General features: G+C 38.9%; 3 protein-coding genes across 3 annotated transcripts; 1 reads left to right on the plus strand and 2 right to left on the minus strand.

Annotated features, from left to right (window-relative positions):
• Positions 1-392: 392 nt before the first annotated feature.
• On the minus strand, positions 393-1,274 carry LOC125497832 (uncharacterized). The gene has a single exon (XM_048645531.1). The coding sequence runs from the start codon at positions 1,272-1,274 to the stop codon at positions 393-395; it is 882 nt and encodes a 293-aa protein (XP_048501488.1).
• Positions 1,275-1,988: 714 nt separating this feature from the next.
• Positions 1,989-3,113, minus strand: LOC104893090 (hypothetical protein). Its single transcript, XM_010679167.4, has one exon. It carries the CDS (start codon positions 2,830-2,832, stop codon positions 2,236-2,238), a length of 597 nt encoding a protein of 198 aa, XP_010677469.1. The 5' UTR covers positions 2,833-3,113; the 3' UTR covers positions 1,989-2,235.
• Positions 3,114-6,041: 2,928 nt separating this feature from the next.
• LOC125497831 (uncharacterized) lies at positions 6,042-7,880 on the plus strand. The gene has a single exon (XM_048645530.1). It carries the CDS (start codon positions 6,042-6,044, stop codon positions 7,878-7,880), a length of 1,839 nt encoding a protein of 612 aa, XP_048501487.1.
• The last annotated feature ends 15,227 nt before the right edge of the window (positions 7,881-23,107 follow it).

A 23,107-nucleotide genomic window follows, 5' to 3' on the forward strand; every position in this document is an offset into this window, starting at 1 on the left:
GAAATCTTTTGTGAACAGTCTCCCAATTCCACCGTGTGAAATTGACTTACGCCTACATTTTCGTATGAAATTACTCGTCCAATACTTGCCTGAATTGGTTCCTTAGAACCTGCTAACAGCTCCTGATTTTTCTCTAAATCAGTTTCGCGTGACTGTAGTTCCACGTCCGGACTTTCCAAAACCGAGAAGCGTGAGCCTTTCCCTGCATCTTCTGTACCTTTTCCGAGGACGCCGGTATTTTTCATCAGACTTGACTGTTGAGGTTGGACAGTATTTTTGTGGACAAGATCTTCAGCAGGTTTAGTAGCAGTGGTAGTAGCCTTGGTGATCATGGTAGTGCGTTTCTTAATTGGTTTCTTGACTAACATCCAAGACCCAAAATCTTCCACCTCTTATGGTTTGTGTGATGGGCTTGATTTTGTCATAGGATTAGGATTATCCACAAAATTTTCTAGGTCCGTGTTGGGACATGGATGTTCTTGATGTTGTTTACAATTGTCTGTAGAATGTCCCATCATACCACATTTATAACAAATGAGTTTGATACCTTCATATTGGACCTTCCAGATTTTTCCTTTGAGCCAGAACTTGGATAGAAGAGGTTTTGTAAGGTCTATCTCCACACTTATTCGTGTGAATTGACCTCGGTCTGCTTGAGCAGTTGTACGGTCCACACGAAGAACCTTCCCTATTTTTGAGCCTACCTTATGAAGGAACTGGGTATCAAAGTATTCAACCGAGAGATTTGGGATCCTTACCCAAGCTGTAAGAACTTTCAGAGGCGACTCATCAGGAACAAAGTTTGGGACCCATTTTCTAATTGTTAGATAACAATCATCTATCATCCAGGGTCCTTGAGCTAAGACAAAATTATAGTCTTCTGTATTTGTGAATCTTGCTATGTAATATCTGCAACCAATATCAGTTAGCGCAAGCTCTCCTTTGAGACTCCATTTTCTCTTGAGCTTTCTCATGAGTCCCATATAACCCACTTTACCATCAAACATTTTGATGATCAGTGAATTGCGCCAGGGTTTTCTCATTCTTCGTTTTTCGTCTTTAGATAGCAGGATAACTGGGCAGCGTTCATCTTCCATCATATCTTCCGGTGCCAAATCATCATCAGAGACATCATCATCATCCATCAAATAATTATCTTGTGTGGGACTTAATCCGTTTGTTCTTGCTCCATTGAGCATGTCTCTGAATGAAGGTGGTGTGTTTGCTAAATTATTTGTAGCTTGCACAGTAGGAGGAATCTGGATTGAATTCATAGGAGGAATGGGTGTTTGGGTTGAATTTTCAGAAGTGGCTTGATTATTAAAAATTAGGTGAGTGATTTTACGCTTGGGTTTCTTTGTAGATCTTGCAAGTAAATCTACTTCTTGTTGCGAGGTGGTATTCGCGAGAGAGTTTTTCATAGAGAGAGAAACGCTATAATACGTAGATCCAGAATTTTAGACTTTTACCAAACCTCCATTACTTGATTTAAAACAAAGAATTAATGGCAAATTAATTTTTGGTAAATTCTTTTCACCTAAACTTATATGAACATTTATTAAATTTGCTTGTAATTAATCAACCTTCTTTTCATCTTTTTTTACAACTAACTGAACCTAGTCAATCCTATTTAAACTTAATATGGTTACATATTTACATGCATTTTTTTAAGGTGAAAAGAGTTAAAGAGCACACTTAATAAATTTTAACTAGTTATTAGGTCCGAGCTATGTCCCGGGTAAGAAAAAAATTTCGTTAATTAATATATTACTTTATGATAATAATACTAAATACAAGTAAGTCTAGTGGTTAAAACTTTAGTATATGTATTTGAGGTCTTGGGATCAAACCCTATACTATGCACTTTCTTAATTTTTTTATTGTACATGGATTACATGAACTAAAACACCTTAGGGAGAGCGTCACGTGGCACAGTCACATCTTCATTTGTTAGAAAATGAAAAGTGTAATAAAAGAATAATAGGCAATGATAAACTACTTTCATGCTTTACGTCCTCCGTTACAAACTATTTTAAGAATATGGCAAAAAGATGAATTACAGAACCCTAAAAGTAAAGAAAGTGAGAGGCAAGCAATGTAATTAATCTAAACAAGACTGAATCAAGAAAAGGATTGTATACCAAAAGTATACTCATTTATACCAACCTAACTTTAATTTGTGTTACAAATCTTCAAAAGAATAAACTAAATAGAAAAAGAAAAGTCCTGTATAATTTATTTAGACTTTGAGGTACAATGAGAATCAATACTATTCCCATCTACCTGAAATGTGAGCTCACAATTCAATCTCAACCAGAATTTAACAGACTTCAATGGCCCAACTCTCCACCTTGTTCTTGTATGCCCAATTAAATCAAATGCAATTCTATTCTGCTTATAAGAACGATCCACAATAGCACTATGATCAGGGTCCAACGGTATAGAATACGATTTAACATCATAGTTAAAATATGCTGAACCATTCTTGTCAACTTCAAAGGGATTATTTTGCAATCTGGCAATCTTCAAACCATGAAAACTAAGGTAATAACCGAAATCTGAAAAGCTAGCATGAGCCTGAACATTATCATTTTCTGCCTTAAAAACAATGTTAATCTCAGTATTAAGAACACCACCTTGAGTGTACTGAAAATTATCAAGGCGAGCATAAGTAACGCTTACAAAGGGTATTTTGGGTCGAATAGCGAGGTACCCTATGAAGATAACCATGCCAGTTATAATGACTATAACCGTGCATATTGTGCAGATGATTGCTGCGCACCATATCAATGGGTGGGTGCGGCGTTGCGATCCGATTATAGGCCTTGGCATTGACAAAGAGGAGTAGAGGTGGAAAGGAATTTTAATTTGATAACGTTCGGCATTAAGCTAGCCAACGTTTCAATACAATTTATTTGTGCTACTTTTGTAGGGTTTTGTGCCGGAATGTTGTTTGCATTTTACGGATGGAAGGAAAGATATGGAGGGAGGTGAGAGAGGAGAAGAAGTTTTAAGGTTCCTGCTCTTAATTGGCAGGGAAGGTTTTGGTATCTTCTTTTCCTCAAGGTAAAGTTTGTGTAATAAGGGAAGGTGGGAATTTTTCAGATTACTTTTGAATTTTATATGTTGGATCGTAGGAATCTATATTATGGTATGTTAATGTTGTATTTATCGTACATATGGGGAATAAATAGGTTGCCATACTCTGTTTTGAAGTTTTAGCAGATAATCTTGATTCTTGACCGTTATCAAGCGCCAAAATAACGACCGCAGAATCTTCAATTCCGACGCTTTCTTTCGAACAGATTAATCTGAGCTTCTTCGTAAAGTAAGTGTCTCATATTCTTCTATTTTTAGTGTTATTGTTGTCCATTTAGTTAATCTCTTGGCTTATTATCTTACTTTTTTTGGTCCATGTTATTATTCACTAATAAATTACAAAGGATTAGAGCAATGGATTTATGGGATCTTATATTGTGAGTACTATTTTTGAAATGGAAATTTGTGAGTAATTGGAGCTGACGGGAATATTACTTTGGGTTAGTGCTCGATACCATGAGCTTATAACGTAAATCTCTATTCCACAATAAGTGAAATACTTTTTTTATTTGCCATATTCACAATAAGTGAAATCAAACTCTAAATAGTAAAAAAAAAAATCACTTTTATTACAAATATGCCACCGAAAAGTAAAAGGGGACCACAACTTATTTGTTTCATCACTAAACCTAGCGAAACCCTAGCGAAAACTCCTCAACGCCTCCGCCGCGTTATCTCCCCTCCCCCTATTGGCTCGTCGACAGCCTGAGCATCTCCAGCTCTATACAGGTCGTCGGCGAGCCCAATCTCTTTTCCCCCCCACAGTAGCCAGTCGATCGGTGGCATCAAAGTTTGGTTTCCGGAATCTCGAGGAACGCCACCACTCGAAATCGACCGCCACAGCACCAAAACCCATTGGCTTCTCTTTTCTGGGTGCCGGCGAATCACCACCACCACCTGATGTTAGTAACCGCGTTCTTCTGCTACAAATCTAACAACTACTGTGAGGTTATCACTAAGCTTTACTATTTTCTTTGCTTAAATTTTACTAGGCAGTAGTTTCTCAAATTAGTTTAGGCTGTTGTTGGTGCCTCTTTATCTACTAGTGGTTTTATTGTTTTTGTCTTTTAGAGTTATCTCGTTATTTTAGAATTCATGAAAAAGAAAGGATGAGTTAAAGGGGGATTTGTGCCTTTATCACTTTGACGAACTTAATTGTTCTTCATCTAATTGGGTTCAGAGGCTTGATTTTCTTATTAATCCGTTTGGTATCTTCGAGTATGCTCGAAGTTTGAAAGCTGAGGGTAATACCTTTTACAGAAACAATGACCTTAAGTCAGCCATTGCACACTATATTCAAGCCATCAAGTTCTTGTTTTTTGCGGACATTAATAATTAGGAAGAAAAGTCTGTGTTTTTAAGTCTAATTTTATCTATCAATCTGAATTTGGCTGCGTGTTTTACCAAGGAAAAGGATTTTCTGAAAGTGGGTGAGTTATGCTCTCTTGTTTTAATGTATGACGCTACCAATGCCAAAGCTTATTTTAGGCGAGCTGTTGAGCTTTGGAACTTAGCCAACCCGACATAGGGTTACTAGATCTTGTCCAAGCCCTTAAACTCCACCCGAATAATGGAGAATTTCAACAAAAATTTAATGAAGTATCGTCCATGTTAGGCATGTTTTCAACTTGTGTTGATATTAATGCTCAAATAGTCGGTGAGGATGAAGTCTTGAGTAAATCTTCACTCCTTGAGAAGGAGGGGAAAAGGAGAAAGGTAGGAGAAAGGAAATCCTACCAGGGTACCACCACTATCACAGTGGAAAAGAATCAAACCTTCTCAGAGAAGGTGACCATGAATGTCGTTGGAACAGATCACGACATTAAAGTTTCTACTTCAAACCTGGAGTCTACTTCATGGAAAAAAACGAAATCTATAGGGTCCCAATTTCAATTTTCAAATCGGAAAGCGCGGGATACCTATCTACATATCACCCCTTCAATGTACAGGGTGATGTCAGCGGGGAGAACCTTGCATTACCATTGCTCTTCCCAAAATCAAATCATCAGCATCCGAACTTTAAATCCATCACAAGGGATGGATTGCAGCACGATTATAGATTACCATACACCTATGGAGATGAGACACTCCCATGTGGAAGGGTACGAGCAGAGTATACAAACTCCAATTTTTGGCCTCGATTTAGCGGCTACAAGTATGGATTCTGAAAAGTCGTCTTGCGTCTCTTTGTTACTACCTCCACCCTCCTCCTTTTGTTCGCCGACAAAGTCTACTTCACGGGTCAACAATCAGTCTACCAGCAAGATGAAAATCTCCTCTCGTTTGCACTCCAGTATCAAAAGCCAACATAATACGGTAAAGCGTCGAAGTATCTCTTTCTCTAACCCTTTGTTTTGCAGGATGCGCATTGGATCCAAGAGAAGTCCATCCTGCTTTACTGAGTACGTCTGCTATCCTTGTCGAAAGAAATGTTATGCCCCCTCCCCCTGTTTTAGTAACTAATCCTGTTCAAGATGATTTTCTTATGTTTGGTTAGTATGTTCCCTAGGTTGTAATTCAATTTTTATTAAATGCAAGTTTATCTGATGTCAAAAAAAAAAAAAAAGACTTTCTCCCTCTATATTCCTTGATATGTGTGTATTTTTTCTATGTTTCACTTATTGTGAAACGGAGGAAGTATTATTTTTTTTTTACTTGAATAGAGGAAAAGAATATTTCACTTGGACACTTGCCATTTTACCTTAATGAATTATTATCTCTTGTAATGACTAATGAGATATTGTTCATGTGAGAATTTATTTACCCTCGTAGGATTTAGGAATGAGTCCGTCCAACTTTTGTATTTCATTATACCTTAAAACATGATTTTCTTTTGAGAGTGTTGAGTTCCAATTATCATATTTGATAAGCAGTGAGTTTGGAGGATATTACGAAGAGAATTTTGGACCCTTAACTAAACTCAACCAACTCAAAGCCGAGAGATGAGAGAGAAAATTGTAGAGAGAGACAAACCCTTAACTCCTCCACCCAAAAGCCCCCCCCCCCCTTCTAAAACCGCCCTCACGACATCTTACAACCTCCACCAGCGTCATAGTTCCGCTCCGCCGCCAGGTAGGGTCAACAAGAGTGCTTTGAGTCCATCCAAGGTTGTTGATGATGATCATCCCTTGAGTCTTTCTTTTCGGGTTGCCGTATCACCTGAGTCTTCCAGCTTCAAGGATAAGCCCGAATCCTTCCCCATTTCGAGCCAAGATAGGGGTGGCCCTCTAGCCATCCAAAAGGATCATGTCATTGTTCCTATTTCTGATGAAGATTACTCGGCTCTGAGTAAGCCATGGAACATGGCCATAATATGTAAGGTAGTTAGGAAATCCTTCTCAAGAGAATTTTTGAAGATTCAACTGGTTAAATTATGGTCCTTGCCGGAGAACATTGATCTTATCGCAGTTGGGAGAGGGTTTTACGTGGTTGTTTGCCCATCTTACCAAAAAAGAGCTTCCATCCTTGCCGATGGTCGATGGGTCATCCAAGGAGCGCACATTTGGGTGCAATGTTGGGAACCGGGGTTTCGGCCGTCACAAGCAAAATGTAGCAAGGGTGTAGTGTGGGTTAATCTACCAGAACTACCCTTGAAATTTTATAAACAAGAAATTTTAGTAAAACTGGGTCGCACCATGGGAGAGGTGGTGAAGATTGACGCGAGAACGTTAGAGGGAGGGAATAAGAGATTTGCAAGACTCTGTCTTCTAATGGAAGGAGCTATAAAACCTCCTTCAGGTGCTTGGCTCGGGAAATCCTTTCAACCTCTTGAGTTCATGGAGGGCCAGTGGTTTTGTGAGAGCTGCAACGTTAGTGGTCATTCGGGAAACTCATGCCGGAATAATAGAGCTCCGGAGGTCGCGAAGGGGGGGAAACTCCCTGAAAATCCCGAAGCCACGTGGGTGCCATCTGGGTACAAGAAAAAAGTCAACACAAAGGAGATGATAACTGAAAGAGGAAAGTCAAAAATAAGAGGGAAATCCCACAATTCTAGGTGGACCCCTAAAAAGACGAAAGAAAAAGAAACAGGAGAGAGAGTCGAAGAAATAGAAGGCGGCGTGGGTCAGAGAGAAATGTCTCATCCTAGGAAACATGTCGCTGCAGAGGTAAACAATGATGAAAATCCCTTCACTCTCCTTCAAAATCTTTCGGAAGATTTTATGGGAAATACCATACCCCCTCTGCTGCCGAAACGTGGCGTTCAGGGTACTGCTACCCTGCTACCCAGAAATCCCGACGGTTCCTCGTCAAGCGTGTGTTTGAGTCAGTCACCAAAAAACAGCTCAAAACAGAGTGAAACCCAAACCCATCCAAATCCTAAACCACAAAAAATATCAAACACTAGCCCAGCTGAAAAAAATTATGAACTTTCCCATGGAGATCGAAGTATCCTCCCCACCACCTCTATCACCATCCTTAAGCCCACCCTCTCCAGAATCACCCCCTCGAGTCCACCACATAAAGCCGATAGCCCCAATAAGATTTTTTACCCCAGCCCTCCCCCTCAAACCGGAAACTTCTCTACTATTCGTGGATTACATGCTAGCGGAGGATCACGGGGAAATAATCGAAATATCATTGTTCGAAGTGAAACAAATGATCCTCGACCCCAAGAATGCGGACCCACGGTTCAAGGGGCTGTTAATGTACATCTCAGGTGTGGGGTTCTTTCCCGCTCACCTTCCCCAAATTCAAAATACAAACCATCTTCCCCCTATGGTTCAGATATTCCTAAAGTGGCTAATGAGGAGAGAGGACGGAGCCGACAACGAAGAACGTGATCTTCTTCACAACTTCGGGCCGTGGTTGGACCCCCGAAGTCTACTGCCTCACCATCGCCAAAAAGCAAAACTAAGGTTAGAACCGATTGTATTCAAGGCATTGAGCAATACCAACGCTCTCCTTCTTGCGAACCTTCTTCCCATGCTAAAACAGATGATAATAATGGCAAATTGGGACGAGGTCACAGAAGGAAATGGCCTGCGGGAAGACGAGGTCACTCTAAAACCGATGAGGAACATGTGGCTATGCCCCAAGACGGGCGAACCGGTCTTGCCGTGGGTGGAAACCGAGAGTGCGGTAGTGAAGTCACTCAAAGACAAACCCCACCGTCCCTTTGATATGTCCATAATCATGTGGAATGCAAGGGGGATAAGTCGCCCCTCCTTTAAACCAAATGTGCGACACTTGATTATGAATCATGAACCTGACATCCTCATATTGGTTGAAACGCAAGTTCCGAGAGTTTCTACGGGATGCTTGGTTAATGACTTGGGATTTGACTCATCACATCTTGTTGAACCTACTGGTAGAGCGGGGGGGATTCTCCTTCTGTGGAAGTCGAATAAAATCAATATCCACATACTTGGGGAGAATCGTCAAGGAATATACGCGCTGGTGGAGGTATGTTCTTCTCAAACTTCCTTTATTATTACGGCCGTATATGCGAGCCCTCATCATGATATGCGTGTGAATTTATGGGATGATTTGTGTAAATTTTCTGAAAATTTAAATCATCCATGGTTAGTTATAGGGGACTTTAATGAAGTTACTTGTCAAAATGAAAAATTTGGGGGTAGAAGGATTAATTACAGAATGGTCAATATGTATGTGAAAGCCATGAATTATTGCAAGTTAATTGACTTGGGGTATAATGGGTCTAAATTTACTTGGACTAATAAGCGCCGAAATAACCCAATTCTCGAACGTTTAGACCGGGGGTGGGGTAACGGGGCTTGGTGTTCGAAGTTCCCGAATGCAAGTTTGTGGCATCTCCCGCGGGTTACTTCCGACCATTGTCCTCTGCTATTAAAGCTTGATAACCCGACCCCTAGGCATGGCCCTAAGCCCTATAGATTCGAACCCATGTGGTTTAGAGATCCATCCTTTGACCAAACTGTGGATAGAGTGTGGGAAAGAGAAAATACCAATGCGCAAGGAAGGTTAGAAAATGTGAAGGACTCTCTAATTGAGTGGAATAAGGAAGTTTTTGGGAACATATATCTAAGAAAGAAAAGGGCATTTAGAAGACTTGAGGGCACTCAAATAACGTTACACTTAAACCCAACCTCACCTTTCCTACAAAATCTCGAGGAGCACTTAGAGAAGGAAGTTAAGGAAATTTTAGATCAAGAAGAGTGGCTATGGATTATGAAATGTAGGGTGGATTGGATAACGGAAGGGGAGAGAAATACAACCTTTTTTCATCGAAGTGTCATAATAAAGCGTAGCTCCAACCACATTCTTACCCTTAGAAATGACGTGGGGGAAAATTTGATCAGACCGGAGGAGATTAGGAATCACCTTAGGAGTGCCTTCCTGAACCTTTACACTACTGATCACTTAGTGAGCCAGAATGAGATGCATTTTCAGTATGGAGACCTTAGCATTACCCAAAAGCCTAGTCTTGAGGAAATTAAACTAGCTCTCTTCTCAATGAAACCCCTTAAAGCCCCGGAGCCTGATTGCTTCCATCCTGTATTCTTTCAGAAAAAGTGGGAGGTTGTGGGCCCCAGGGTGTCTCATGAAATTCAAAGTTGGTTTGTAAGCGGGAAGATTCCGGATCAACTTTGCCAAGCTCTAATCTGTCTCATCCCCAAACAACCATGCCCGGAAATTGTAAAACACCTGAGACCTATAAGCCTCTACAGCACTCTTTACAAGCTGGTCACCAAAATTATCGTCAATAGGTTAAAGCCTGTCATCCCCCAGTGGATTCCCCGAACCAAACAGCTTTATGAAGGGTAGGGGGCCTGAAATTAAGATAGTGGTGGCTTCTGAAATTCTTCATTCTCTTCACAAAAAGAAAGGAAAATGGGGTTGGTTCGCCCTAAAAATTCACCTTGAGAAAGCTTATGATCGCATGGAGTGGAGTTTTGTTAAAAAATGCCTGCAAATGCATAACCTTTATCCTGCTTCAGTGAACCTAATCATGAATTGCATTTCCAAGGCTTCGTCCTCTGTGCTTGTTAATGGCCAAAAGACTGAGTCATTTGCTCACTCCAGGGGCCTTAGACAAGGAGACCCTATGTCGCCTTACTTGTTTAATATCTGCCTTGAATACCTGACAAGTCTTATCAATCAGGCCACTAAGTCTAAGACCTGGACCCCCTTTTGGGTGGGTAGGAAGAGAGTCTCGATATCTCATCTAATGTTCGCAGATGACCTTCTGTTATTTGGGAGGGTGGATGAGTCAACTGCGGGGGCGGTCCGCGAGGTTCTCCAGATTTTTAGTGCGGAGTCAGGCCAAAAAATCAATGAGGATAAAAGCAAACTAATCTTCTCCCCCAATACACCTAGGGTTCTCCAGGACCTTTTCCAGGAAACAATTAAGGTCAAGAGCTCTGAAAATTTAGAACTATACCTAGGCCTTCCTCTGTCCCATAAAGGACCAAAGAAAAGAGATGTAGAATTTGTGGTTGATAAAGTTAGGAAAAGACTAGCATCATGGAAAACGAATTTCTTGTCAAGAGCGGGTAGGTTAGTTCTTATCTCCTCAACCTTGAATACTATCCCCAGTTACTACATGCAAGCTAACTTTTTCCCTGTAGCTACCCTGGTCGAACTTGACAAAATCTGTAATAACTTCTTATGGGGTGAGACTGATCTGAGGGGAGAAATCGCATGCATTTGGTCTCTAAAGACAACACCTTTCTACCCAAGAAGCTCGGGGGCCTAGGAATTAGGAATCACCGAACCTTAAATACCTCACTCATGGCTAAGCTTGGGTGGAAAATGTGTCACGGCCCTACTAACCTTGCTCAGGAGTGTATTTTATCAAAATATGTCAAAAATTCGGGGGTCACCAAATTTGAGAATGGATCCCATGTATGGCAGAGTATTGGGAAAGGCTGGCATATCCTTGAGAATAGTTGTCAGTGGAAACTAGGAAATGGGTTAACAACCTCCTTTTGGGATGATGACTGGTTAGGTATAGGCCCTATCCGCAACTGTGTGGTTGGTCCCTTGTCAGAAAAGGAATCAGATGTGAGTGTCCGGAAAGTCTGGAACATGGGGGACTGGGATGGTATCACCTTCTCCTTGGACCTTCCAGAATATGTTATGAATAACATTTACAGCTTTCACTGGCACCCAACGGAAAACCTAGACACCCCCTTCTCTTCTCTTGTGATAAATGAGACCTTCTCTTTGAAAATGGCCTTCCAAAAAACGACAAATAATCAGATTGACAGCACAAGGAGTACATCATGGGTCTGGGGAAGCCAACAACCACCAAAAATAAAGCTCTTTTTATGGTTAATCTGGCATGATAGAATCCCCACGCAAAAACTTCTATATAACAGGAAAATTGTCCCTATTCGATTGTGTAACATGTGTGATTCCTATGAGGAGGATGTTTTACATGTCTTGAGAGACTGTGAGCTTATAAGAGAAGTCTGGAGTGCAATCCCCTTTGAAACCTTTGGAGATACCACTGAAACTGAAAATTGGTTCATTAAGAACTTGTCCAATCATGAGACTTTCAAAGGTATTCCGTGGGCCATCCTATTCCCTTTCATTTGTTATGTTATCTGGACGTCCCGTAACAAATACCTCTTTGAAAGCATACCCATCCCCCACCCCTCTCAAATCCTTCAGCGAGCCTCCGCTGCGGCACAAGAATTCAGAGCCATAATGCCTAATGTGTCTAATAAAACGAACCTTGATCCTAATCCCTCCCCAATTTCCTTACTTCCCCAGAATTGGTTGGTGCTCCACACTGACGCCTCCTTTATCTCACTTAAGGTCCCTGCTGGAATAGCAAGGTTGTTTACGTACGAGAACGGTATTTGGGTGGCGGGGTTTTCAAAAAAGAATTTACACTCATAGTGCCAAAATGTCTGAATTGCTTGCAATAATTCATGGTATGAAAATAGCTATTGATAACAATTGTAATTTCATTCTGATATGCTCGGATTGTAAGGAGATTGTTATGTTACTGAACCAAGAGAAAGAGACTACTGATCTATATGCCTATGCTTTGAGTGCGTGTAGGGAGTATCATCAGGTGGTCAGGAATGCCCGGTTCGTGTTCGTGAAGCGTGAGGAAAATCAAGTTGCGGATTGCCTAGCTAAAAGCAGTAGAACTAGTGATGATGGAATTAATGTATTGAGGAGACTTCCCTTTCCCCCCAATGTCTGTAATGAATTACTTATCTTGGATTGTAATGGGTGCTTTAAACCCTTAACTGGATTTAATTATGTTATGCTATGCTTGCCGTTTTAACCAAAAAAAAAAAAAGACTAAACTCAACCATAGATAATCCAAGATCTTCTGAAGAACGAGATCAGATTGTGAGATCAAATACAAAACCAAAACGCAAGATTACTCATTTGATCTTTGACAAGTCTTCTCAAGGGAAGAATCAACATATGGTAACAGATAATTTTGTTGAACCCAGTGTTAACGGCAGATCCAGGAATTGAACAACGTGGGTTCGAACTTGTTTAAACATACAACAACACTTTATATATGCACGCGAAGCGTGCCACAAATTTTTACTATTAATAGTTATATTTAAAGGTGTCAAAATTACTTATACATGTTGACTAATAAATTATTAATGCTATTAATAATTAACAACTTACTAACCAAGGATGTCTTGGCCTAGTGGTTAAGATTGAGGTGCTGTGAACAATAGGTCACAAGTTCGAATCCCCCTCCCCTTCTTTGTACTTTGTACTGCCTTCGTGGCTCCTAAGAATCAAAAAAAAAAAAACAATTAACAACTTACCAACATCAAGGTCTTTGTAATATAGTTTGGCTAATAAATTATTAATGCTATCGATAATTGATTGCTGGAGCAAGTAAATTGGAAGAAAAGGAAAATTAAGCTAGTTTCATTTCCTATTAATATATTAGTACTTGGTGGGAGGAGCTTATTTGTGAAGAAAGAAAGCTAGGAAATGGATATTTAAAAGAAAAATAAAATAAAATCAAGAATAAAAACACAAGTTGTAGTAATAAAAAACAAAATAAGGGAAAAAAAGAAGTAAAATATATTAGTACTTGGTGGGAAGGGACTATTTGTGAAGAAATAAAGCTAGGAAATGGAAAAGTCACTCATAGTTAAGATTTAAGAGGATAGTTAAGTTCCCTCTAGGGTTTCTCCTTGGGAGGGTTTTTTCTCTCTAGGGTTTCTCCTTGGGAGGGTTTTTCTTCTTTTTGAAGGTTTTTCCTTCATTCTTTCTTCTTTCTCTTTGTGTTTTCATCACTTTTCTTCTTGGTCTCAATTGTGAATCTTTGTAGGGGCTTCCACTGGTGTTCGTACCGGTGGTAAGCCCCAAAAACCTTTTTAATTGCTTCTAATAAGTATATCCCATCATTAAGGTGGTATTTATTTTAGGATGTTCCATTTCTTTTTTTGTTTGTCTAATGAAGAAGGAAGATCTAACAATCACTATTCTCGGTAAGAATCTAGAAGACCACGGAAGTATTTTCACCCAAACGACTATGCATCAGCGGAAGTTAAGCCGAATCCGGGCGAACTCACAGATTGTATTGCTTCAGATGAAGTTTTTTATTAAGGCTATTTTTTATCAAATCTGCGATGTATCTAGTTCTAAGGTGTTATATACCTATGTTGGAATTTTCAATTTTTCAAGAATTGATTGTAAGTGCCGTTCAGCTATCCCTTATCAATGAAATTATATATTTTTCTTCCTGTCAAAAAAAAAGCTAGGAAATGAAGATTCAAAAGAAATATAAAATAAGATCAAGAATTTTTTTTTTTTGAAAGAGAAATTTCATTAATTGAAGGCCAAACGACATCTACAATAGGTATTAAAGTAAAACAAGATAAAATTAAACAAGACTAAATCAAATTCGTCTTCGAAGAAACTACAATGAACCAGATCGAACAATTCAGCACAACCCTCTTGTATTTGCTGAATCAAGCAGCTATGGATGAGGAAGTCTATCATTCTGATATAGTGTGGGAAGAACATTCTTGATCGAGTCAGGTTGACCGTATCCGAGATTCCAATACCTTCATGTTGAGTCTCGAATTTCAACCAATGAGAATAATTTCTCATACCTAAAAACAAAAAAAATCATACTCACAACTCCCATAGGGATAAGGAGATTTCTAAAACAGAAACTAAAAACCCCATAACAGGGTTTGAGAAACTCTCATAAAGAGAGACTAATTTATTGAACAAAACAAGAAAATGAATTAAAAACTGGAAATAAAAGGAGAAAATGGGCTTACCATGGATGAAAACATCCATGGCAGCCCCTAATTGATGAAGAAAAGGTAGGGGAGGCTAGGGTTTGAGAGATAGAAAAATAGAGGGGAGGCTAGGGTTTTTCTTATTCTAATTAACTTGAAGCCTGTAAAATTTTAAATAAAATCAAGAATAAAAACACAAGTTGTAGTAATAAAAAACAAAATAAGGGAAAAAAGAAATAAAATATATTAGTACTTAGTGGGAGGAAACTATTTGTGAAGAAAGAAAGCTAGGAAATGGAGATTCAAAAGAAAAAAAAAACAAGAATAAAAACAAGTTGTAGTAATAAAAAACAAAAGAAGGGGAAAAAGAAGTAAAATGAAAAATACAACATGGTCTCTTTGCTGGGATTCGATCTTTGCCAAGAGATTAAACTTGACGCGAAAAACACCGCTGAGCCAACTTCAAGAGCTTTGCATCAATTTTGCGCTCTTTTATTATAACTTGTTTTTCTTTGTCCTGTAAATGGAGTTTCTTTTGCGGATCCTTGTGTGTTCAGTTTAACCCACTGAACCCACGCTAGATCTGCCCATGCAATGCTGTACAAGAAATTCTTCGCACTCAACAACAATATCATGTATCTTTTCGGGACATGGCCAAAGGAAACAACCATAAGACCCCTTCCTTCAGCACCTTTACCCCTATAGATGAGGATGAAGATGTTTCTGATGATGACTCGGTTCCGGAAAACTTCATTGAAGACGAACACTGTCCAACAATCCCGCTTACTAAGGAAGAAAAAGCAAGAATGAGACAACCGTGGAAAATGTCGCTCATTATCAAATTATTGGATGGCAAATTAGGCTACATGGGTCTTATGAGGAGACTAAACATAAAGTGGAGCATTAAGGGAGAACTGGCTTTAACTGATATTGGTTGCCAATATTACATAGACAAATTTTTAAAAAATTCAGCTAGTAGGGCTGCGCTAGTAGTAAAAAGCGCAGCCCTACCTTGAGAAGGGCTGCGGTTTTTACAAAAGCGCAGCCCTTCAACAATAGGGTTGCGCTTTTATCAAAAGCGCAGCCCTTCTTGCGCAGCCCTTCTGCTTTTTTTCCCTAGTGTTTACAAATGAGGCAGACTATCAATACGTGCAAACTCAGGTACCGTGGCTTATTGACGACAAGTATCTTACAATCTTAAAATGGGTGCCAAACTTTGTATCTGATGAACCCCCAATTAATGTTGTTACTACTTGGGTAAGAATTCCCAATCTTTCTGTTGAATACTTTGATATCAATTTCCTTCACCAAATTGGTCCGAATATAGGTAAGGATCTTCGCATGGACAAGACAACAACTCAAGCAGAAAGGGGTTAATTTACTCACTCGAGTTTTGAAATTGATCTCAGTAAACCTCTCCTATCAAAATTTTGGCTAAAGGGGGGGGGGGGAGTTTGGAAAGTCCAATACGAAGGAATCAAGAGATTTGTTGCAATGTGGGAAAATGGGCCATTCTAAAACTGAATGTAATAAGAATAAGGAAGATGTAATTGATGAGTTGGGTCACATCATTGAACATATCCACAATCTTGCCTTGTTCCTTAAGGCAAAACCTTGCACAAACCTAAAGAACATGAAGTGTTTGGCTCTTGGATGCTTGTCAAAAAAACAGTTAGAAGAAGGGCTTTGCGTCAAGAAAAACCTAATCAATTGGTGGAGCAACCAACACAGGGTGGCGCAAAGGTGGCACAATAAGTAAAAGTAAAGGAAGTCCCAATTGCTAAAAAATTTGGAAATTTCCAAGCAGTTATCCAAATTTAGCGAGAATTGTGGCGGAGGTTCAAGATTTTCTATCTGAAAGAGCAAAATGGGGGTGATGATGCGCAATTTTAGGAACAAAATTCTGAAAATATGGATGAGATATTTCTTTCCCCTCTGTTGACTTAGGAGAAACCAGTTTTTACTAAACCAAGGAAAGAAGACCAACAAATATCTTTTAATATGGGAAGTAAGTCTCCTACTTCACATAAAAAGAAGTAAACCAAATCCTTATCCAAGAACAATTCGAAAAATTTAAATATTGCTTCTAAATACCCATCTTTTGCGCTTACTGACATAACCCTAAAGCCCCATCCAAGCAAGTTCACTAGCAAAATTTTGTCCCCTTCCCAGGTAAAGAAAATACGCAGCTCATAACTCAATCCAAATTTTTTAACACTCCTCCTCAGTCCTTTAACACCACGCCTCACAAAGCATTTTCTGAGGATAATTCACAAGATATCTCACAGGTTCCCGCCACCCCCACAATGTATCCCGGTTGAAAATCCCCCCAGAGAAAACCCTCTTCATAAATCATGTGATCGAGAGGCCATATCTCTATGTAAGAACCCCCCCCCCCCGACCCATGTATTGGAAGTAAGAATAGACTCTTGGCTAAAATCCAACTCGATGCCCAGAGAATTAGTGATGACACTACTTCTTTCGAATGAGATTCAAAGAATTGTTTGTCTCATAAGCCAAGCTTATATGACCTCTCTCCCCACTTTCCCGATATTTATGGATTTACAAACATCCAAATTAATTCCAAATTCTCTTGCAATCACTTGCATGGTATGGAATGTTCAAGGTGCGGTAAGTCACAACTTTGTTTCTGCTCTCAAGGAAATTGTTCGATTACATCAACGTAATGTTATTGCTCTTGTAGTTACCCACATGGGGGGGGGGGCTCACGAGCTCTATCTATTGCCTCGATATTGGGCTATATTGGTCACTCTAGAGTGGATGCAATAGGTTTTTCCAGAGGCATATGGACATATTGGAAACCTGAGTTGCATACTGTGGAACCAATTATCAAACATGATCAACACATTATAATGCATATTAAGTGCGTGGGAGGTTCGCCTTGGTAGTTTACAGTAGTGTATGCTAGTGATGAACCTTCTAAGGGTAGAGATTTATGGAAGGAGCTAGAAGAATTTGCTAAAACCTATAATCAGCCTTGGTTGATAGCAGGAGGTTTCAATGACACTCGGTTTCCTTCTGAAAGAAGGAGTGCCTATCATGAGACAATTCGAAGATCAGCGAGATTCAGTGAGTGGATTGATAATATGGATTTGATTCAAGTGCCAAACACACTTGGGCTCCGGGTCTTACTCCTGAAATCGCATGAGTGAGCGTCTAGATATATAGGGTGTTGTGTAATGGTGACTAGGGCATTCACTTTCACAATAATGCTAAAGTGAAATACTTACCTATAGTGCAATATGATCATAGTCCTCTTTTAATCTCTCCGAATGGGTTTCCTCCCATATCTAGTATGAACAAGCCGTTTAAGTTTCAAGCTACATGGATGAAACATGAAAAATTCAAAGACTTTGTTGAGAATTCTTGGGATAGTTCTAGCCCCCTCCCTAGTGCTTTATCCAAATTAGCTGGTGATTTAAGAACATGGAACAAAGAAAATTTTACTTGCTAGAATTACAGGACTTCAGAACCTGCTTGCGGAGAAAATGGATAAGGGACTCATAAAACTTGAAGCTCGCTTGAGAAGTGAGTTGGATGATATTCTTGATCGTTAAGTGACATTTTGGTATCAAAAATGCCAGATTGATTGGATAAAAATGGAGATTGTAACACCACATTTTTTCCTCTAAGCACAATTATGCGTAAATGGATAAATAAAGTCGATGCGATTAAAAATAATGACGGTGAGTGGATTCACGATAAAGAGCCGGTCAAAGAACACATTGTAATCTATTTTACACATCTGTTTGCTGCGGACGAGGAACCTATGATATTTTCCCATAACTGCAGAGAAGGGACCGGGAAGCTTTTGCCAAACCTTTCTCTAAACTGGAAATCGATGAAGTAATCAAGACAATGGGGGCTCTTAGAGCACTAGGACCCGATGATTTCCAAGCTTTATTTTATCAGAAAAATTGGGAGCTAGTCACGAAGAGTGTATTGATATAGTCATTCATGTACTTGAAGGTAAAGGTTTACCTAAACAGCTTAATGCAACTCATCTTATATTAGTGCCCCAAATTGATAGCCCCGAGTTAGCCTCTCCGTTTAAGCCCATAGGTCTATGTAACGTAGCCTATAAAATCATTTCTAAAGTATTTGTGAATTGCATCAAGCCTCATCTGCCGATGCTCATCTCTAATACACAAGCGAGTTTTGTTCCGGATCGTCAAATCACACACAACATAGTGATAGTGCAAGAAGTACTTCATATATACTATGAGAAGGAAGCAAAGGGTAAAAGGTTACATGGCTCTCGAAATAGACTTTGAAAAGGCGTATGATCGGTTGGATTGGTCTTTCATTTATGATACTCTTACACAAATGCATATGCCAATTTTATTGGTAAATGTGATCATGAAAGTGTAACTTCTACCTCTATGCAAGTTTTGCAGAATGGGGAGCCTTCTCAAAGCTTCAAACCATCACGGGGGATACGCCAAACATACCCCCTTTCTCCTTATTTGTTTGTGATGTGTATGACGCGCTTGTATCAAACAATAGAAGAGGAGAATTTTTTTGTGATGTGTATGGAGCGCTTGTATCAAACAATAGAAGAGGAGATTGTGACGCACAAATGGCGGCCCATCCGAGCATGTAGAGAAGGTCCTTTACTCTCCGACACTAGTAAAATAATTGCTTATTGCTGCGGTGGTATTGCTGCGGTTTTACCTATATGCAGAATTGTTTTACGTAAAAAGAAACATAAAATATAAAATAAAGATATTGCTGCGGTTTCTACCTAAAACCGCAGCAATATGGTATCAACAGAAAAAAATTTGAAAAAAATTTGACTATTTGACTAAATATATTACTGTGCTTTTTGTCAAGAGCTGCAACAATATATTAAAATAATATAAAAAAATTATTATTTTACTATATTGTTACAGTTTTTGTTCGAAACCGCCACAATATCATTAAAAGAAATTATAAAACATAACAGTTAGCGTTTTTTTCCTCACTTTCCCTCTCTCAACCTCACACGCAGCCTCTCAACCCTCTATTCTCTCAACCTCACACGCACTTCTCTCTATCTCAGCCTCTCAACCCCTCTCAACCTTCTCTTCTCTTAGCCTCTCAACCTTCTCTCTCTCTCAACCTCTCTTCATCTCTTCGTCGTATACCTTCGCCTCCCGTTATCCTTCGAACGGAGCGACGCGACGAAGCCGCTCTCAACCTTTCTTCATCTCTTCGTCGTCAACCTTCGCCTCCGTCAACATTTGCCTCGCATCAACCTTCGAACAAAGCGACGAGACTAGAGTGTTCGTTGACCGCAAGTAATGCCAATTCGCCGCCTCCGACGAGTTCCTTCTTCTGTTTTTTTAGTTTTTTTTTATTTCCTTTTTTTTCATTTTTTTGACTTGTTGGTAGATTTTTTTAGATCTGAATTTTTTTTGTTTTTCTCGTCATTCGCCGTACCGGCGCCATCGTCATTCGTGGTTGTGGCCAGATCTTTTATTTTTATGTAATTTCGTTTTTCATATACTTCTGTATTTTTTTTAATTCCTCTTTTACTTCTATTATTGCCATGTAATTATACATAATCACTTGTTGTTAGAGAATTGTTGTTGTTGCTATGTAACAGAAATTCATTTTTCATAACAGTAATTTTTTTATTACTCTTTTAATTTTGTTATTTCTCTGTAATTTTACCAGATTTAGAATTTTTATGTTAGTTTATAAAATTTCATAGTCTGTTTTTTCATCTTTTAGTGATTTGTTTTGGATCATAAGTTATCGATTCATTTACATTTTTTGATAATATTTTCTAGAAATTGAAAATTTTCAACTTCGTTGTCGAGTATCAGATGTCATTTCATCTTTCGTTCGTCTGTGAATTGGGTGGATAGCGGATGGATTAATTGCCTAGTTTTACTATGACCTATTTGACCTATTGTTGCGGTTTTGGTCAACAACCATAGCAATATGCCTTGTAAATCTGATATAAAATAAATATGTTGCTGCGATTTTACCCAGATACCGCAACAATATGTTAAAATATCGATGCGGTTTAAAACCGCAACAATATATTAATTACCTATTGCTGCCCCCTTAATTGTTGTGCGGTCAAAACCGCCGTAATGGGCCACTTAATGACCGCGGGAATAAGCATTTATTCTACTAGTGTAAGTTGTTCTTTGCTGACGATATCATTTTGTTTGATGAGGATGATAGTGAGAACACTAGTGGAAAAAAACGAAAGGGTTGCGGTTAAAACAGCCCTAAGGGCTGCGTTTTTAAACCGCGGCCCATCATTGTGAAGGGCTGCGGTTGAGGCTAAAAAACGCAGCCCTTCCATATTGGAAGGGTTGTGGTTTTGTGCCTAAAACGCAGCCCTTTTAACATAGAAGGGTTGCGGTTTTAGCCCAAAACCGCAACCCTTTTGGACCCAAAATTTTTTTTTTTTTTTTTCATTTTTGTGTCAAATTGACACAAAATCAATTCCAAACTGATAAAATTATAACAAAATCACAAACTGACATTTATATATAATAACAAAAACTACTTCCAAACTGATAAAATTAATACAAAATCAAAACTTACTTCTGCTAATCCAAAAACCACTTCATATTAGCAATATTTAAACCCATTGTACATACAAACAAACCCCAAAAATTGAACTCCATAGGCCAACCTGTAACGTTAGCCAAGCAGTCCTATACTAGTGAAATTACAGCATCAATCTCTCCAATTTTGCAAAGCCCGTTTACTAGAGAGCAATAAGCTGCAATGGAAGGAATAGAACCCATCTCCTTGATTTTATTATACCATAGACATGCCTCTCTAACGTCCTCTAAATCAACAAGACACATAATTGCATGACTATAAGTTATTGAATCTGGTGCAAAGTTTGAAGCTTTCATTTCCGTGAAGAGGGACAACGCTTCTTTTGCCTGCTTACTCTTGTATTGAGATTCCAGAAGAATATTGTATATTGAAACACTACAGTAGCCTTTGCCTTTAAAATCTCCAAATACCTCCAAAGTGCAAGGCTATCTCTCTTCCCTTTCAACCATCAAAGAAAAAGAATTTAGAAAGGTCATCGATAACAGATGATCCTAAATTCTGCATCTGCACAAGCAAATTGCAGAAATCATCCATTTCTCTTGGTTCTGCATAAGACACCAACATAGGATTCACAGTTGTGAAATCTGGTTGGAGCCCCTAGTTAACTGTTACTTGGAAAAGCTTATAAGCCTTGTTAAGCTGCTTCAAATTACATAAACCATGTATCAAGGAATTAAAGATCGATAAATCCGCCTTATAACCAGAATCCGTCATATCCTTTAAAAGGTCAAGGGCTGAACAAACCTTGCCATCAGCAACAAAACCTTCCACCAGTGCACCATATATAGCTCTACCAATCAATTCTCCCTTATTCTTCAAGCCCTTGAATAATTCATAAGCTTTGTTTACCCGATTCCCTTTACATAGTGCTGAAATCAAGGTCGTATGAGCCATAGCATCAGGCACAACGTAAGTGGAAGAAGAAGGGAGGAGCAAGAGTGGTGGTGGCGGTGGTTTGAGAAGGTAAATAATTAAACCTGGCCAGCAGTAGCATTATTATTATATATCGAAAGGAGAGTGGTGGTGGCGGTGGTTTGAGAAGCGAAGTGGAAAGGAGAGGGGTGGTGGTTGTTTTTGAGAAGCGAAGAGTGAAGAAAGAGGAGTTATGGTTAGGTGTGAAGTAGAGTAAGCCCATTAGCCCGCGAGGATTAATTGTATAGGGCTGCGTTTTTTATAAAAACGCAACCCTTTAATACTTAAGAGCATGTCCAATGGATGATCTCAAATTAGGGACCATCAATTACTTTATTACTTTCTCACTCTTACACATCATTCATGATCCATTTTCGATTTTACCATCATTTGTTTACCCCAATGGATGATCTATATTGTGGATCATCACATTTTCTCTCCAACATATTACCACACCCCATTATATATTATTTATCCTTAATTTTATTTGTATAAGATAATATATTTTTATAAAGTTAGATAAATTGTTAAAAGGAAATAAATATAACTTTCGGTAACAAAATTAACTGAAAAATAAGATTTGTGGAAGTACCTCAATATTGGTCTCTATTTGTAGATAAAAAAAGAATATGAACATTGGTATAATTTTTATTTTTTAAAAAAGAAATTAACAACTCAAAAAGATTGTTGCAAAAATTTGCAACAATGCAAAGTTCTAATTAAATGTGAACCGTGGGATTGAAGTTATATTAACCTTTGGATGGGTAAAGTGTGACAGCACTGTGGGGCCTAATAAAATTTCTTTTACTCCTATTCTGACATGTGTCATATACTTTGCTTTTTCATTTTTTCCCTCCAACTTTTTGGGATTTGATCTACCTTCGATCAGATCGTTGTAACGATCTGATCATATTATTCTCTTTCCTCTTTTTTTCTCTTTCTTAATTTTTTATTATATTTTTCTTCCTCTCTCCTCATGATCTAGGCTATAGATCATCCAATGGCCATACTCTAAAGGGCTGCGTTTTATAGAAAAGCGCAGCCCTTCACTACTAAGGGCTGTGTTTTTTTTAAAAACGCAGCCCTTTATTACTTAAAGGGATGCGTTTTTAGAAAAACGCAACCCTTGCACCAGAGCCCTTTCGTTTTTTTCCCCTAGTGGAAGGATCAAATAGTGAATGATTGATTCGACAAATTTTGCAGTGCCTCTGGTCAATAGGTAAGCCTATCTAAGTTAAGAATTTACTTATAAAAAACGTTACTAATCACGTTCAACAAGAAATTTCTTTGACTTTGAAAATGGATAAAACCGAAGACTTAGGTATGCCTACCCT

Source organism: Beta vulgaris, chromosome 5, assembly GCF_026745355.1.
Source record: "Beta vulgaris subsp. vulgaris cultivar EL10 chromosome 5, EL10.2, whole genome shotgun sequence".
In the NCBI taxonomy this organism is placed as follows: Eukaryota; Viridiplantae; Streptophyta; class Magnoliopsida; order Caryophyllales; family Amaranthaceae; genus Beta; species Beta vulgaris.